This window comes from Anomalospiza imberbis, chromosome 15, assembly GCF_031753505.1.
Source record: "Anomalospiza imberbis isolate Cuckoo-Finch-1a 21T00152 chromosome 15, ASM3175350v1, whole genome shotgun sequence".
Lineage (NCBI taxonomy): Eukaryota > Metazoa > Chordata > Aves > Passeriformes > Viduidae > Anomalospiza > Anomalospiza imberbis.
Window position 1 is genome coordinate 15,409,519 of NC_089695.1, and position 18,103 is coordinate 15,427,621.

An 18,103-nucleotide genomic window follows, 5' to 3' on the forward strand; every position below is an offset into this window, starting at 1 on the left:
GATTTGCATGGTGATGTCCCACAGGGTAAGGAAGGTGACTGCTTGGTCAGTCTGCTTGTAAGAACAATGGGATGGTGCTCGGGATTTCCAGATGGGGAACAGTGATTATTCCTCCCCCCCCATTCTTGACTAGCCAGGCTTATCCAGCATGAGAATCTTGTGTCAGAAACAGAAACCAGGGGTTGGATCTTAAAAAAGGGCAGTATCTTAGACATGGCTGTTATTACTGCTGAAACTGATTATCTCCACCTAAAATACTTGTATGTGTTTTTTTAAATGCAAAGAATAGCAATTCTTTGGACACACATCTGTGCTGAATGAATAAGGAGGAATGTTAAATCCAAAAGAACCCCAAAGCTAATAAAGGATAAAGTGAAACAGAGGACTATTAGCATAGTAAGAGAAGAATGTCTGAAAAGGGAGTAGTGATGACATACATGATAAGAGGGAGGCCTTGATAGAAGAGGTAAAATGTGAGTCTGTCCTGTTGAAAACTTTGCTGTCTGCTGTGCCATAAGTTAAAGGATATTTCTGCCATTCCATGTGCTTGTTTCACTTTAAGCAGACAGTCTGGAAACAGAAACAGTTATTTAGTGGGGGGGGGGAACCTATTATCCCCACAGGTGCAGAGCTAGGGTGCTCTTTAAAGGCTGGAGTACGGTCTCTGCAGTACTTGACCACAGGAGAACTCCTGGACTCACTGCAGGAGCAGGTGCTCCAGGTGCATCCTGCTGCTCCATGTGGTTGGTCCCCAAAGGGATATTGTTTTCAGCTGGAATGCAATTAGGGCAGTGCTTTGAGCTTTGCAGCAAAGTGCTGTTCTTGTGGATAACTTCTGTGCTGTCCCTGGATGCTAATTCTTTCTTTGGCACAAAGAGTAACCTGATGGTCACAGTTCTTTATTTAATTTATTTGAGCATGTGAAAGGTATGTATGGTTCAGGGCTCTTGGTGAAGGTTAAAGGCCAAACTGGCTGCAGAGCACAGGGAGAGATTTTTAGGAAGGAAACAGGAGCTAAGTTCTAGCACAAAGGTGGACATCCCTCCATCCTGCAGATAATTTGTCTTGTCTTATCAGCTTGTTGTTTTGTGTCTGGCAGGGTGAATTTGTTAATGAGTATGTTGGGGAGCTGATTGACGAAGAGGAGTGCCGAGCCAGAATCCGCTATGCTCAGGAGCACGACATTACCAATTTCTACATGTTGACACTGGATAAGGTATGTGCAAGGAATCTCTTGCCAGCATCCTGAACAGAAGTAAAAAGATGGGAAGGAAGGCATGGTACTCCATCTAGCAAAAAAGTGCTAAGCATTGCAGATGAGCTGGTCTGCATTTCCTCTGAAATGACTAAATGAATTAATGTGTAGTAGAGGAGCTTCAGGCTGGATTTCAGGGTTAGGAGGAAAAGTCTGAACAGGCAATTGCCCGAGTTTGTTCAGAAGAGGTGAGGACAGTTGTCTTAGGACTGTAGATCCTACTTCAGCATAAGAACCTGAATTTGGGAACATTGGGATCCTTTCCAGCAGCTGAACTTTGGAGGGCCCAGAATGGGGTTGGTGTGTGCCAGAAGAGACATGTAAGTTATAGGCACAGCAAGACCTTCATCTGAGTTCAGATCTTAGGTCTTGCTGTTCTCAGTACACTGATGGATTTAGTTACACCCACAGGGTCCCCAGTGGGTCCTGCGGGCCAAGTTGTTGCTATGAACTCTTGATTTTCAGAGGTTTAACTGGTTTTGTCAGCTGTTTTCCACACTTTGTCACTCAGCCATGGAAAGATGAGTGACATGAAAGCAGACATGGGGAGGAAGCAGTAGAGTGTGGGACACGATAACAGTGACTGCTTTCTTTCCCCTCATCCTGCTGCAAGTTCACACTGACTATATCTTGTTCTCCTTGGATGGCTGATGGGGCCGACCCAAGTGTTAATATCTCCCTCATCACTACAAAAGCAAATCTCAGCTGCAGCTTCCCTCTCCTCTCCAGCCCCATAACAGGCTGTGCACCAGTGTACCTCAGCTTACGTGCTCTTCCTGTTTTCCTTCTATACACTGATGGAAGAAACAGGAACTGCTATTTTGCTTTTAAGCAGAAGTTGGGGCCTGGAACCACAAGCACTGCCTTGGAAGTGTGCTGGGTTGGTGTTTCTCCAGTACTGATGCCACAGGGAGACTTTGTTTCCCAGAAAGCAACAGTGGCACTGTCCTGCCTGTTGGGGAGCCCCATGTCTTTGAGGAGAAGGATGATGTGCAGGAGGCTGTATTGCCGTGTGATCTGCCAGCACTGGCCAGAGGCATCAGAGCTGGTTGATGACAGCTGATTGAAATGAGGTTTTCTTGGTTGTTTTTTGGTTTTTTTTTTGTTTTTTTTTTGTTTTATTTTGCAATTCCAGGATCGAATAATTGATGCTGGGCCAAAGGGCAACTATGCTAGGTTCATGAACCATTGCTGCCAGCCCAACTGTGAGACTCAGAAATGGTGTGTGAATGGTGACACTCGGGTCGGGCTCTTCGCACTTGTAAATATCAAAGCTGGTAAGGAACACCCTGTTAATGCCTGCAGTAGCCTCGGGGGTTCTGTAATGAAGAGGGAGGGTTTGTAGCTCTCTGGAAAGGGATTTAATTTTTCTTTTCATAAAGAGCATCACTAACATAACAAAACACACACCCGTGGTATCAGTGGAGGTTGATACAGGGCCCTGCTACAGAATCAATGCCCCTTTTAAGCTGTGGAATGTGGTAGGGGTGAGGGGTTGCACTGAATTTTCAATCTACACAGATCATTGGGGAGATTAATAGTTTGGTGTCCTTGTGTAGTGGTGGCAGTCAGTTGTGACATTGTATTTTAAAAGTGCTTTTACTTCAGCAGTAAAACATTCTACTCTGTAATTAATTAACAACTTGCTGGGTTTTGATCTGCTTTTGTGCCAGGGACTGAGCTGACTTTCAACTACAATCTGGAGTGTTTGGGAAATGGAAAGACCGTTTGTAAATGTGGTGCCCCAAACTGCAGTGGCTTCCTAGGAGTAAGGCCAAAGGTATGATGCATCCTTTAAGCTTTTGTTCTTCCAGATTGCCTCTTTGCATAGATGTGTATCAATCATTGGTTGCAGAAGTTTCGGGTTGAAGAGATCATTTAAGTGTGGCCATGGGAACAGTGCTTGAAATGAGTTAAATATTCGAGTTTTCATTCTGAGAGAGCGAGTCTTAGTCTTCAGTTATCAGAGTTGTTATAAATAATGACAGGAAGCTTTATTTTACCCTGAAAGAATAAAAGAAAGAGCGTGGTTCTTTTGAATTTTTTTTTCAGTTTTCTACTTCTTATCGTGACATTTTCCATAGCACCAGAGGAGCAAAGGACAGGCATGGGAAAGACTTTATTAGATAACCAAGAAAACACAACTCGGCCCATTTCCCAAAGTAAAGGCTTGAGTAAATTGTGAGCATGCATGGAAGGCCAGCAAACTCGCATTCCTTCACACTGAAGTTGCTTTAGAACCAGAATGCTGCTACCTTACCATCTATTCTGCAGTAAAGTTCTTGGTTTTATTCTGGTTTTAATGAAATGACTGATTTTTACATATCAGACAGACATAAGAAATTTACCATATCTGTAGTTGGAAAACCACCAGCTTTTAGAACTCACTGAATTTTTGAGGGTTTCGATTTGTAACTGTAATGTTGCAGTAACAGGAATTGATTTCAATTACCTCCTTGTGTGAGCTGGTTCTCACTGGGAAAAGGAAATAACAGGAGCAGTTGGCCGAGTTCCCAGCTGTCACCCCCTAAATCTGTCTCAGCTGTTGGTTTGTTTCAAGTGCTTCACCAAATCAGTCTGTAATCCCTCTGCTCTGGCATGTGGATCCTGCCGTGCCCACAGTTAAGGGTTAAAAACTGCAGCAGCCCAGTTGTTGAGCCCCATCAATATATAGGGAAGGTTTTATGAATTCTCCAGAGACTAGTTCTTGAGAAAAATGAACTTACAAGAATAAAAGATGGATGTCTTCAGAAGCTGAGAGATGAGGGGAGTGGCACATCTGATGTATTTAGTTCTTTTTTGGGTTGCAATTTAAAGTTCAGTTGATTTTGTGCTGCCCCTGTGTTATACATGGTTTGACTGTCATTTTTGCCTTGAAATTGCAGGTTGCACGATGGAAATGAGAGAAAGGTGCCCTTTAGTTGGCATTCATGTTCCATTGTGATATCTGAGGCGACTCATTCCATCTTGATGAGATGGGCTAAGAAACTGTACCGAGAAAACAGTACCTTGGGGTGTTTTTTAAAAAAATTCTTCTCACAATAGATGCATTTTTAAGCTTCCTGAAGATACAGCAAGACAAAACTGATTATACTCAAGTTCACTCTTAAAAGTGCCTTCTAACCGAGAGTGTGGAAGAATGTTGGGGAGTCTATGGTACTGCTGGGAGCAAGTGGGAATCGCTTAGGCCAGCTGTTAGACTTCTCTTATACATTCAAATTAGCTGTGAAGGGATTTTCTTGTTCTCTTTGTAATTAGGTGGCCAAGGAGGCATAGTTTAGGTGGAGGCATTTCAGTGCCTGCATTTTCAGTGATAAGAAAGTCGCTGCTTGTCCCCATTGTCAGGGGGAATGATGGTATGAAAGCAGAAACATCCACATGTGAAGGGGAAGGAAACAATCAAGAGATGTAATTCCTTGGTGACAGGAAAGCTGGATGGCCAACTGCGGAGGTCTGAAATTGTAGGTCTAGAGACCAAGGTTTTTAAATGTTTTGGTGATGAAAATATTACGCACGATATTTTTGCAGAATAAAGGATGTAAAAATTGCTTCATAGGCATTGTCTCAGCACACAGATATATCCTCCATGGAGAGCACAGATTTGAACACAACGAGATGTAGAGAATGGCACAGAATTTAGCTCATGTCTCCTTAGATAAACTAAACTGATTGTGCTTTGATAAGGTCAGGACTGGGAGCAAGAAGCATCATCTTTGTGGAGCTGAGTGTTCCATACAATGGGAGGCTCAGCCTGGTTTGGAGGGGGAGTTGGAAGAGCAGGGTTGGAGGAAGCCTTAGGCCAGAGAAAAGAGCACTTGAACCATTTAGTTGCCTGTCCTGGGTCCAGTTGTAGTTGCTTCACTACACAGATAATTTAACTGTACTGATGATGCAGAGTTTGGTTGTCATTGGCACGGGAGAGTGAGAGGATGGGGCGGTTGCAAAGGAATATCTGCATATAGGGGGAGTGGAGATTGGATATTCCACAGTACACACCTGGAGAGGTTAACAGCAGAAACAAATCTACCATGAGAAGGTCATGGCTGGGCAGTCGTGGTGGAGAAGGAGCCACTGTGCAGCTCAGCTGCCACAGGACTGAGCTGTGGTGTGACACAGCTGTGGAAAAATCAAGTGGGGGCAGTGCTTTGGTGGAATTTCCTGTTCTTTTGGCTAAGTGTTGATGCCTTTGTACACTGCCTGTGAGGGGTTATCTGAGGTAGCATGTGTAATTCTGTAACTTTTGTTTGGGATAAATATACTCAATAAGGGCAGAGAAAAGCCACTGAGAAGACTGAGTGTGCAGACTGTGAAAGTTTCAGTTTGCAAGCAGGAGAGTGTGTCCCAGAGGTTTCTTCAGGGAGATAGAAAAGCTTCAAATGTTGAACTTGATGATCTTGGAGGTCTTTTCCAACCGTAAAGATTTTGTGATTCTGGTGCAAAAGAGCAGCATTGACATAAGAACAAAGGTCTAAATGGATGACAGATAAATTCAGACTGGAAATGGAGAGGGAAGTGATGAATGTGGAAAAGTGCAGGAAGGCCCTGGATAGACTCCTTATGAGTCATGTGTGCCAGGAGACCTGACTACTTTGACCTGAAGAGTCTGGGAGAGGTGGCACAAGCTCAAGTGACACCAGGCAGCCCCAGCTCCTCATTCTGCTGTTGCTAGTTATATAAATCCCATGTCCAGTCAAGCTTTGCTGCATGACTTCCAGGCTCTTTCAAAATAACAGGGAGCTCTTTGCTGTAGTAACTTGGTTGCCAAATACCGAGCAGCACCAGAGATGCTGCGCAGGTCTCAGGTGTAGCTGGCAGTGGGATTTGTGTCAACAGGGTTTGCAGCAGGAAAGGGAGCAGGTGGATGGGGCAGAGCCCTGCATTAACCAACATCTTTTCACCCCCAGAGCCAGCCCAGCCTCAGCGAGGAGAAGTCCAAGAAGCTCAAGAGGCGGCCGCAGATGAAGCGCAGGTCACAGGCGGAGGTGATGAAGGAGCGGGAGGACGAGTGCTTCAGCTGCGGGGACGGAGGGCAGCTGGTCTCTTGTAAGAAGTCAGGCTGCCCCAAGGTGTACCACGCCGACTGCCTCAACCTGACCAAGAGACCTGCAGGTCAGTGCTCTGCACAGCTGGGCTCTGCTTGGGTCACAGTGTTGTGTCTGGGTGTCCTGGATGCTGCTCGTGGCCTTGCACTCTATTCACAGCTTCTTAACATTTAGAAAAATCTTTCTCACTTGAACAGATCTTGTTGCCCAACCAACCCAGCCCTGGTTTGCACTCCACTGTGACTGCAAAAAGGGGAACTAGTTGCTGAAGGGGGAGCTGGTCCTTGCCTAAGATACAGTGCTTGTGAACTGACCCCATTCTTGGGGCCTGGCAGAGCGTACTCCTAACAATAGCTGAGGTATTGATCATCACACTGGCTGTTTTCCCAAAGTTGAAGACAGTTGTGAGTAGAAGCACTGCTGGGAAATAGGAGTTAGAAAAGAATCTCTTAAATGTCTGAATAGCCATGTTTCTCATACGTAAGAGAACAGTACCAAAGCATATTCTAGTTTGTAGTGAAATGAGGGCAAAAATTTGAAATAAAAATATACTCAAAAAGTACAGTCCAGCCTCCAGCCTGTTCACCTGCTTTCCATTTGCAAAGTCTCTCCTAACAGCCTGACTTAAAAACACAAAGGATTGCCAGCTCTCTGATACATTTTTTTATATAGTGGAAGATTGTTGTCTCAGTCCTTTTCTGGCTTGTACAAACATAGCCTGAAGTTTTTATTCTTGATCTACTCTGGACTGTGTCCCACTTGCCTACACATTTTTTAAAACTGGAAACAAGTATTTTAACAGCATTGCAGCCGAGGCCTTGCTTTATTCCAGCAGAAGAGAAAAATTATATTTTGTTTTTTACATAAAATGCCTTCGGAAATTGTGTTTTAGTTGTTTTGCAAAAAATAACTTATATTGATGTGATATTGATGGTTTGCTCTGTCCTTCCTGAGTTTTCATCTTGATACTTTTCTCATATTTATTTCTTCATTTTGCAATCCTGTTTTGCACTTGTCGTTATTTAATTACACCTTGTTGGTGCAAGAGCATTTGTCCAGTTTAAATTCTGAGCCTGTCCAACTGGATTGTTTTTCCCTTACAGGTTCAATGTTATCTACCTGTATCTGTAAGAGTATTTGCTGTTCTGCTTTCAGAAATTATAATAATTGTACAGATTAAAATACACTCCTGAAGGATGTAATTTGAAATGCCTCCTCAGCTTGCCACAAGACCATTAATAACTGTTTTTTGAGAATGATTTTCAGTCAGTTAGAACAATTTTACTCTTTTTACACATAGGCAGTGATTTTCATGGCCTGCTCCACAGAGTATCAATCAGGACATGAAAGGTTCAGCACTTTCTACTTCAAATGTTTCCTCTGCCATGGGCATTGCTGTCAAGTAATTGGAATTTCCTGCTTGTTTGCATGTTTGCTAATTGTGTGATCTTACTTCCAAAAGCTCCAGGCTGTCCCTAGAGAGGGTGCTTATTCGTTAGACCTTTTTATCCTGTCAAAGACCATGAGAGTGGTTTGATAGGATTTATCCTTCCTGCAACAAACTAGCAGGTTTTGACTTTTTAAATTTTCCATCTGTACAAGTGACCTCTATAAGAATGGTCCCAGGGTCTTTGCAGTGTTGTGTGGGTCTCTGGGATGCTGCTGGTGCAGGGGGAGCAGTGACAGCCTCTGCTGCAGCACCACGAGCCAGGAGCAGGGGAGACCATGGGAAGTGTTAAACATCCTCACTTGGAAAAAAATGCTGAAAAATTGGAAAAGACACATAAAAGCAGCATGCATATTTTGAGACTGGAACAGAAGCCTTGGACTGGCTTCAAAGGAGGGGAAAAACTTACTATGTGTTGCCTTCAACCCCAGGGGGAAAGCAGCGTGAGAGAGGGGAGTGGAGAGCTGCTGTTGCACAAGCCCAGGGAGCAATGCCCACAGCTGCTCAGTGCTGTGCTGCAGGAACCAGCCTCCCTGGAAAGGAGCTGGTAGCCACAGGTCTGTGGGTTTGGTTCAGGCAGGCTGGGAAGTGCTCTGGCCTGGCTGGTGTCCGTGGTTGCCCTCTGGCTCAGAGCTCTGTGTCAGGGCTGCTCTGCGAGGAGCTGCTCCCCACAGCAAGGCAGGGAGCAGGAGAGATGGGGGATGTGGGGTGCTGGGAGAGCACAGAGGCAGGAGGTGTATTTGGAAAAACATCTTTGCTCATCCTGTGGTGAGAGGTCAGGAGCTCAGCGTGTGTCTGGTTGTGTCCATGAACTGGAAGCGTTTGGTAGAGCCAGACACAGCCTTGGCTGAGGGAGCAGGAGGCAGAGCCAGTGAGGTCAATCACAAGTGAGAAAGGCAGCAGTCTCTGAAGTGTAACGTTGTGTTTTGCCTGCTGGTGGTATTGGTACTGATGGTCAGTAGGTTCACTGTGAAGATGGAGCTGCTGGGGGAGCAGCTTTGTTTTATCATGGCCATACATGGCCAGAGCTTAAGGATGTGTCTTTGGGTTCAGAGACAATAGAAACTTAGCCCTTGTGATCACTGCTCTCTCACTTCTTCTTTCTAAAAAACAGGAAGGGAGATTTTTGACCCAGAATTAAAAGATGAATCTGACATGTTTGCTTTAAAAGTCCTTTGGGTGTTGTGCACAGATAACCTGTGCCATTTTCTATGAAAATTAGAGCTACAGAGATGTGAAAACTGGGGATGTCTGCTCCTCTCGAGACACCTCTCTTGGTTAGGACACCTCTGTTGCAGGAGCCAGATGGGCTTTTGGTCTGAGCTGATGTGGCTTGTGTTTGTCATGATTACCATTGCCCTTGCTGCTTCTGAGAATGCAGATTTGTGTTAATTGCCTGTCGAGCTAAGGCAGAAACCGAAGAGGACAATGCAGAATTGTATGTGGGTATTACAGGAGTGTTCTCACATTCCCCTCAACTCCCTTTGCAGCAGGCCTTTGTCTCTTGCCCTTGTCCTACTCCTAAGGTGTGTCTTTTCTCCCATGTCCGTGCTGCAGGAAAGTGGGAGTGCCCGTGGCATCAGTGTGATGTGTGTGGTAAGGAAGCAGCTTCGTTCTGCGAGATGTGCCCCAGGTCCTTCTGCAAGCAGCACCGGGAAGGAATGCTCTTCATCTCCAAGCTGGATGGACGATTATGCTGCACAGAGCATGATCCCTGTGGGCCCCACCCTTTAGAGCCAGGAGAAATCCGTGAGTATGCGCCTGCCATAGAAGGCCTGACTAACGGCGAGGACACCCAGCCGCCAGAGCAGCTGCCTGCAGACACAGAGGCAGACCCAGACCTGAGTGTTCAGCCCCTGGACAACCTACCTCAGTCTGTGGCCCTCAGACTGCAGTCACCAGAAAAGCCCCCTGCTACCCTAGCGCTCAGGCTGCCTTCTTCAGACAAGCCCCCCACCACCCTTGCCCTGAGGTTGCAGCCATCAAACAAGCCCCCCACCACCCTGGCCCTCAGGCTACCTTCACCAGATAAACCACCTGCCACCCTGGCTCTGAGACTGCCACCGTCAAATAAACCCCCCGCCACCTTGTCACTGAGGCTGAAGCCATCCAGCAAACCCTCCACCACCCTCTCGCTCCGGCTTCAGCCTTCAGACAAACCTCCCACCACCCTGTCGCTCCGCCTGCAGCCATCAGACAAGCCCCAGGCTGCCCTGTCCCTGAGGCTGCAGTCAGAGAAGCAGCCCATCATTGTAGCGCTGCGGCCTCAGCAGCCCGACAAACCTCCCAGCAACGCGGTGCTGTGGCCGCTGGACGAGTCCTCCAGTGACGCCTCGCAGCCTCAGCTGCCGAGCAAATCTCCTCTGGGATCGCCGCAGTCCCCGCTGGACGAGTCACTTGTTACTGCTGGTGACCTGCAGCTCCAGCTGTCAGATGAGGCTCCTGATGCCCCCGAGGTTTTGGAGTTATCGGACAAGTCCCTCATTGACAGCAGGGCCCAGCAGCCCGAGCTGCTGGATGAGTTCCCTGTGAAATGCCTGCATCCTCCCCTGTCTGACAGACTCCTCACCACGGTGGGGATGCTGCAGTCCCGGCAGGAGGATGAGCCTCCTGAGGCCGATCAGCTCCAGCCGCTGGACGACTCCTCTGCCCAGAGTCCGCAGCCGCAGGCTGTGGAAGAGGCTTCCAGCTCTGTGGTGCCGCAGGTCCCAGCGTTGGAGATGGCTTCCAGTCCTGAGGTGCTGTGGTCTGTTTCTGTTGAAGAAGTCCCAGACTCCCCAGTCTCAAGGATCCTGCCCTCAGAGAAGGCTCCTGGATCAGCAGTACCACAATCCTTGCCTCTAGAAAAGGCTTCCTTCTCTGGGGCAGTGCGGGTCCCAGACACAGAGAAGTCTCCCAGCTCTGGGTCACCCTGTCCCGTGTCTCCAGAGAAGGCTGCTGATTCGGGTATGCCTCAGATCCTGCCCACAGAGAAGGCCCCTGGCTCCCGGTCACCGCATGTCCTGGCCACGGAGAAGGGTCTCAGCTCAGGGGCCCTTCGGATCCCGCTCACACAGAAGTCTCTCTCCCCTGGGGTGCTGCGACCCCTTCCTCCAGAGAAGGCTCCTGACTCTGGGGCCCTGCGGGTTCTTCCTTTGGAAAAGGCTCTCAGCTCTGGGGTGTCTCGGCCTCAGCTCTTGGAGAGGTCTCTCGCTCTTACAGCCCCGTGGCCTCAGGCATCGGATAAGCTGGCTCCTGCTGTGGCTCCTCGGCCTCAAGCCTTGGACAAGCCTCTAGCTGCATCAGCTCCGAGGCTGTTGCTGTCGGAGAAGGCGCTGCGTCCTGTCGACCAGAACGCTCAGCTGAAGGAGAGAGGAGCCCCAGCCATGGAACTGAGTCCCCAGCAGAAAGAGAGGACCATGTTAGCTGGGGAGCAAATCTCTTGGTCTGCTGGGAAGGTGGTGACGCAGGTTGGACAAGTACCTTGGCCTACAGAGAAACTACAGACGCATGAGCAAAGCCACTGGTCCACCACGAAAACCCTGACGCCTGCGGAGCAGCCTTCCCGGACAGCAGAGAAACTACCAGAACCAACCCTTCAGCCCAGCTGGGAAGTGGCCTCAGCCCCCTCGGAGCAGACCCCGTGGACATCAGAGAGATTGTGTGCATTCGAGCAGACCCCTCGGCCAGCCAGGGAAGCGCCGGTGCCCCCCGAGCAGATGCAGTGGCTTGTCACGAACGTTCAGACAATTGATCAGATTGCTTGGCTGAATGGAAAAGCACAGACTCCTCGGGGGCAGGACCCTTTGCCTGAACAAAACACAGCGCTAGCCCGTAACCAGGATTCTGTCTGTCGTGAGTTGGCTGACTCAGAGCCAAAGTGAGGTTGGTGAATATGGGAGGCAGGTTTCAGTCGTTTAATGTTTAGGGAGGGGGAATCTTTGTTTTGTTTTTTTTATTCACTTCCCTGAGCCCAGCCCCTAACCCATGCACATCCCATCCATATTCTCTTGTGACACGAGCAAGGACATTCTCTTAAATCTGAGTCTGGCCCAGCCAAAGGGAGAGAGCATCCGTGACCTTTTCCTCTTCCTTTTACAAATGGTAAAGCTGAAATAAAGAGTCCACTTTGGGTAAAAATCTCCAATTCCATTGAAATGGTCACATTACTGATCCAGTGTGTTCAAGCTCCAGGTTTGATTTGTAGGTGGGTTCCTAGGCACAGCCAGAGGCCTTGCTCTTGTAACTGCATTTAAATAAGATGGATCAGTCAGGCTGCCCTGGCACTGGAGATGTTTCAGGGATCACGCGGTGAGCAGTCAGGTGTGTGTCCTTGCCAGACTCCAGAAGCAGGGAAGGGATTTTATGTCACCTGCCCAGGTCTCTGTCCCTGCAGGGCGTTGCTTTACGAGGTTTGTCCGTGTGTTTACCGGGACATGCTGTGTGTGTGGTTTGCTCAAGGACAGGGATCATCTCCAGTGAGATGGGAGAGGAGCTCCTGCACTCGCTCAGTGCAGTTTTCTCCAGCAATAGGCAGTATCCATTCAGGCTCCTTTTCTACAGAGCTGCGACCGGCCAGGCCCAAGAAGCGGGAAATCTGGAGGAAGTCAGGGAAAAGAGAGATCTTGGAAGAAGTCATCTGGGAGTTTTTTCGTTCTTGGGTCTTAATCCTTTAGTACAGGACACGCGGAGTGTTTTCCTGCACTTGACAACGTAGTGACCCATAAAGCAGCAATAGCAGAGCAGAGCAGAGTGGCTTCCTGGAGGTGCTGGGCACTGCCCTGCCAGGGGGACAGTGCTCCCTTTCAAATTTCCATCCAGTCTCTTCTAGACCTCTGTTGTCAGCGTGAGCCAGCGGACTGAGCAGTCCTTTCTCCCTTTGCCTCAGATGTGTTCAGAACGTGTTCCCATCACGCCTGGTGTTGCCAGCAGCAAGCCAAACCTGTCCCGCTCGCTGCACAGCGCAGAGGCAAGGGTGTCGTAGCTGGATCAGGACCCATCTCAACACCTTCCCCTTGTGTAGCTTCTGGCTTAACTCTTCTACAACCAAAGGAGACTTGAATTAACTGGACTGTGTTGGTGTGCATGTGTGTGTGCGCGTGTGCGTCCATCCAACTGAATTGTAGTTCTCACACTGGAACACGGTGGGCTCCAGCAGCTGGCTGGCTTTCTTTTTCTCTCTTCTCCCTTTTACAGTGAAGGCGATGTTTAGTACCTGGTGGTCATCGGGCTGGTGTCCAGACTAGGCCTGCTGAAAGCCGTTCACTCAAGCGTTGAGGCAGAAGTTGGCTTGGCTGTGGTGCTCGTGGGGCAGGCAGTAGAGTCCCAGGGACCTGCAGCATCTTGTGACCACCGGCACCCTCGCAGGCAGGAGGAGGACAGACCTCCTTTGGTGGCACTGCCTGGCCTGGATAGGGTTGGTGTCCTGCCGAGGAAACGCTGCTGACCAGCTTTTTCCCACTCTCACAACACATTACCTCTGTAATTACCTGAGCTCCACCAATCTGGGGCCGCAGCCTCAGATCTCCGTGCCGCAGCCAGACCCTTGCGCAGCTCCAGTGTGTGTATCCTTCTCCTTCCAGGCAGATCCACAGGCCCCTCCCCAGGAAGGGAGAGTTCAGCCCCATGCTGACCTCCTTCCTCCAACATGGGAGCAGGTCCTTGTTCCCACCTGGCTTGCAAGTGCCTGCTGCTCCCAGAGCAGACAGTCGTGAGCTTTGTAGTTTTCTATGAAGGGAGGCAGACACGTGTACCAAGACAAATCCTGATCCGTTCTCCTTTCCTGATGTGTGCACCCTGAGACAACATTCTGCTGTAAAGGCCGGGTGTGCTGGGCACAAGGGGACATTACCAGTGCTATCTCTTCTCTAGTCCAAATCATTTCAGATGCTTTGTAGAATAGCTCACCACTTGGAAAAGCTTTATGGCTTATGGAAACTTACTTGTTTAATGTTGTTTTTTTCCGGGAAGACTGGCAGGTCAGTTCCTGCTTGCTGCTGAAACTAGGGGAAGTGCAAGCAGCTTGCATTTCTGCGTGACTCCTCCACAAAGGGAATCAGGACAACTCAGATCCATTGAGAGAGAAGATAATTTTATGGGCATTCATTAAGGTTTTTAAACAAAAATGAAAAAAAAATTACGGCGTTCAGTATATTAAGTATTTATCATGTGTGAGAAGGAAAATAAATCTTGAATTTACATTTATAAGCCTTCCCATGAGCTGGACTTAGTGATGTAGATTGTGTAAGTAGGATTTCCTCAGTGCCAGCACCCAGCTAGCTCCCACTGTAACCAGAGAGGTCTCTGCACTGCTCTGTCCACCTCCGCTTCGCATTGTCATGTGTTAACTAGTTACTTGTTTCATGAAAAAATAAACTGTGAATATTTTTGGTGCAGGCTTTTTTAAATCTGTAAAATGGAGAAGTTCTCAGTGAATTCTCACAAGAGCAGGTTTGAAAAAAATCACTTCTATAAATCGCGGGCTCACGTAGCAGGGTGAGGCTCACGGCAGCAGCTGCCTTTCATGCCAGCAGGTGCTTACCCAAAAGCTTGTTTGGAGCAGTGAACATGGATTAAACCTTTGCATGGCGTTTTCCACAGCCTACTTTGTTGCAGCTACTGTAGCCCGTCTCTCTTCTTGTCTCTCTTTTCCACAAGGATCCAGGTTTTTGGCTTCTTACCTTGCAGCTACTGTTGGAAAGTTGAGTTCAGCATAGCTAGGAGACTGCTTGGCAAAACTGGTGTTGAGGAACATCATTGAAGGAGGAAGCCAGGAAGCTGCTCTTCCCTCTTCACCCTTGCTGGAGCCTGGGGTGATGCTCTGTCAGATCAGAAGGGCTTTTCAGAGGAAGTAGTGGTGCTTTTGGGAGTCTCTGGGCTTTTCTGGGTCACGTAGACAAGGCCTGACCAGCTGTAGAGAGAGGTTCCAGCAGCCCTGCCTTTGTCCAGCCTGCCCTCATTAGGGAGCATGAGCTGGAGAACAGCTACAGGCAGCAAAACCCTTGTGAAGGAAATGTGGGCATCTTCTGTACTCAAGGTGACTCACTAGTGGCAGCTGGCAGCACTGCCTTGGAGGAGGAGAGGGACATGTCTGTGTTGAAGCAGTTGGGTAAGTTTGCTGACATTTGTTACTGCCTTCAGAATTCAGCCAGTTGGAATCACGGGGGATTTTAAAAGTAAAGGGTAGAGACAAAGTAACCCATACCCCTGGCAGACTTTGTGGGTGAGACACTTCTGCAGCCTCCAGCCGGGCTCAGACCTGTGCAACAGCTCCATGCCAAGGTTGTGATGCTCTCTTGCTGTGTTGGAGGGATCCAGTCACCTGGTCACTTAGTCCTGGGGCAGCCCTAATTGCACCCAAGGTGGGTGAGAGGTGACTCCTGTGTTGATTCACTGGTGTGGAGCACTGTAGAAGCAGAATCAAGGGTGTAATTATCTCTGTCCCTTCCCTGGTGTCCCACGATGGCTCACAGGAATTTTCCAGACTCATTCCTGGTAGGAGTGGCTCCCTCTTCCCATTTCTGAAGGGGATGCAGGCTCTGCTCCTGTGTGAACACTTTGCTGGTCAACATCCCTGCTGCCAGGATAACTGCTGCCCCTGCTCAGAGCAGTGGGCTGGGGTCAGCAGTGGGCCGTGGCCTCCACCCCACCCAAGTGGGAGGACCCACTCTAGTGTTGGATTTCCTGTGGGCAGGAGAGTCCCAGGTGCCTTTTGGTGACAGAGGAGCTCTGATGGGGGGTAGCAGCGTGGTCAGGGCTTTGTGCCCCATCGGGAGGAGGGTTGCAGAGGAGGAGCCGCCACAGCATGTGTGGATGTGTGGGCAGGAGGGGAGCATGCACAGGCCACTGTTCTGCGTGGCTGGTCCCATCCTCCCCTGTGCCCACTGTCAGCCAGGGCTCTGGTGAATCTAGCAGGAGAGTTAGCACTGTCAGGAATAATCACCTCACCTACTGCACGTCTCCAGATGCAAATTAGCTCATGGTAGCTTGCTTTATTGCTGTTCTCCAGTTAAACTTTTCCTATTTAACAAAAAAAGCTCCACAGGAACCAGAGTCACTTCAATACACAAAGCATCTGGGTGGTACTGTGGGAGCACACGTTAATTCAGGGTTAAACCCCTGCAGGCAGAGGCTCTGAAGGTGTGGCTGGTGTTAAAGTTTGGGAGATAAGAGAGATGATTGAATGTAAAGGACATTAAAGAACTAAGGTGAGACAGTGCATTTGCTAGAAAAGCTTCAGCTTAGTTTCACAGGAAAAAAAAAACGGAAGAGAAAGAAAAAGCAGCCCTAACCTGGATGCTCTTGGCAGTGTGTTAGCCCTGAGCATGCTCTGGGTGTGCCCATCCTATCTGGACACCACAGCCAGTGTTGTGACACTGGAGGGCAGGGGGAGTTTGAGAAACTTCAGACCTTCAACACCTTCTGTTTATTTTTAATTTCAGCCTTAACTTCTGATTTTGCTTGATGTTTGGAATAACCATAATTGTAACATGCTTGTAATGTGCTTTGCCCTAAATTACTGATGAGGCTTTTGGCCTTTACTAGCCAGTGAGTGTTAAAGCAAAGTGGCAAATCGTGCAGCTACTCTGAAAGTATGGGGGGATGCTGTGTTTATCTCCCAGGCTTTGCCCGCGCTAATTGCCCACCCTCCTGTGATAGTGATAACGCCGGTAGCAGCATTTGCAGCCGAGGCTGCTCCTCCTGCAGCAGCACAGCTGGGCTGATGGGTGCTTGGGGCTCCCAGGGCCTGGGACACGGGACACTGGAGCTTGGGGACTGCTCTGCCACGTACCTGGCTTCAGCAGGAGTCTCAGCTGTGGGGTGGCAGTGCCCTTGCTTAGCAGGAGATGGGAGGATGCAAGATTCCTGCTCCGGGTCCTACAAAAGTGATGTAAGCAAAGTTTGGTGCCGGGGGAACAGGACAGATTGTGTGAGCTCGGGCTGGAGGAGCAGCAGTGATGGACAGTCCCTACAGCACTGAATCTACCTCCTAGGGAAATCTGAGAAATGGGTGTTGCTATGGCCTATTTCAAGGTAAAGTTTTAATCATGTTTGCCCTTGGCAAAGCCCTTGGGCTATTGTGGTGCTATTGTAAACCGTTGGCAGCTTAGCACAGTAGGGCTGGACTCACGGCTCCTGGCCCTCGGGCTGGGGCTTCTTGGCCAGCTGATCCCATCCCCCTGGAGCTGAGGCCGGGCTTCAGCACGTGTGACTGAAACAGGACAAGGAGCGACTCGGTTCCTTCGGTTTCTGGTGGTTTTGAGACTAAACCAGTGTGCCACTGAGCCCCGTGGGGAGCCCGTGGAGCCACGTGAAGCAAGCAGGCATCCGCTACTGCATGTTCTTCGTGTCCGTTTGGTACTGAGCTGGTTTCAGTTTTTGTTTCTTTTTCTGATGTTTCCGAGTTGTTGACTTCAAGGAACTGGGTTTTGTGTATTTTTTTGTAGACACTGGGAACTTGTTAAAAGGAAAAGCAGCAAGCACACCGGGAGGCTCAAGGTGGAGCTTGGCTGGAGCTGAGGGTGGCCCCGGCTGGCGGAGCAGGTGGGGAGTGGCTCTGCCTTCGAGGGGCCATGGAAGCCTTTCTGCAGTGGCGCTCCCAGCCCTGCGTATCCGTGGTGCCGAGCTCGCTGCTCTACCAGCCTGCTCACCCCCCAAGACACTGACCATGCTGGGCACTGGGCCTTGCTCTTAACGTCCCCTGCCCCCCTCCAGCACTGTGTGCCCTAGCTGGGGTCCTGGCTGCCAGCTAGCCAAGGGCCCTGGGGAGGGTGGCTGCCCACTGCCCCTTCCTCACTGCCCGGGGACATGGGGGACCACTCATGGCAGCAGCGAAAGTTGTGCTGGAGCCACGAGTGACAGGTTTGCTCATGGGAATAACCTTGGTGTGAGCAGCCCCACGCTGCCTCCCTTCCCCTCCGAGGTCTGCTGCCCACAGGGTGGCAGCAAACGGGGGTCCCCCACAGGGTCCTGTTCTGCAGGCTCAGGCAGAGGGAAACACAGCAGGAGTCAAGGATCCCAGCCAAGGCAGAGGCCAGAGCCGGAGCACTGCAGGGGGGACAAAGGGGTGCTCAGCCCTGGCCAGGAGTCGTCTGTCAGTTGTAAGAAGGAATGTCAGAGCAGGTGAGAGTAAACTACATATTTCCAGCATGTATATTATTTTTAGAAGAGGGAGAGGGGAGAGTCTTGGACCATTGATTACTTTCATTTTGCTCCCCTTAGACTGTTGGCTGTGTATGTGAAACTTATCATGAAAAGAGGGTTGCCCTGCCCAGGTGCTCCCAGAACATGTACTGTAATTCTTTGTATATAGAAGAAAAATTACTGTAAAGTAAAGTTTAACTTTACTCTCGATGTCCTCTTGTGGTTTGTCTTGCTGAG

The 18,103-nt window shown here is 49.3% G+C and overlaps 1 protein-coding gene across 4 annotated transcripts in view; it reads left to right on the forward strand.

Moving 5' to 3' along the window:
- Nucleotides 1-18,076, forward strand: part of NSD1 (nuclear receptor binding SET domain protein 1) — a 62,171-nt gene extending 44,095 nt beyond the window's left edge. For all 4 annotated transcript variants that reach the window (XM_068206103.1, XM_068206104.1, XM_068206105.1 and 1 more), the window contains exons 19-23: nt 1,100-1,216; nt 2,391-2,532; nt 2,929-3,035; nt 6,160-6,364; nt 9,302-18,076. In XM_068206103.1, the coding sequence (XP_068062204.1) occupies nt 1,100-1,216; nt 2,391-2,532; nt 2,929-3,035; nt 6,160-6,364; nt 9,302-11,607 (2,877 nt within the window). In that variant the 3' untranslated portion in view covers nt 11,608-18,076. The remainder of the gene's footprint in view (nt 1-1,099; nt 1,217-2,390; nt 2,533-2,928; nt 3,036-6,159; nt 6,365-9,301) is intronic.
- The last annotated feature ends 27 nt before the right edge of the window (nt 18,077-18,103 follow it).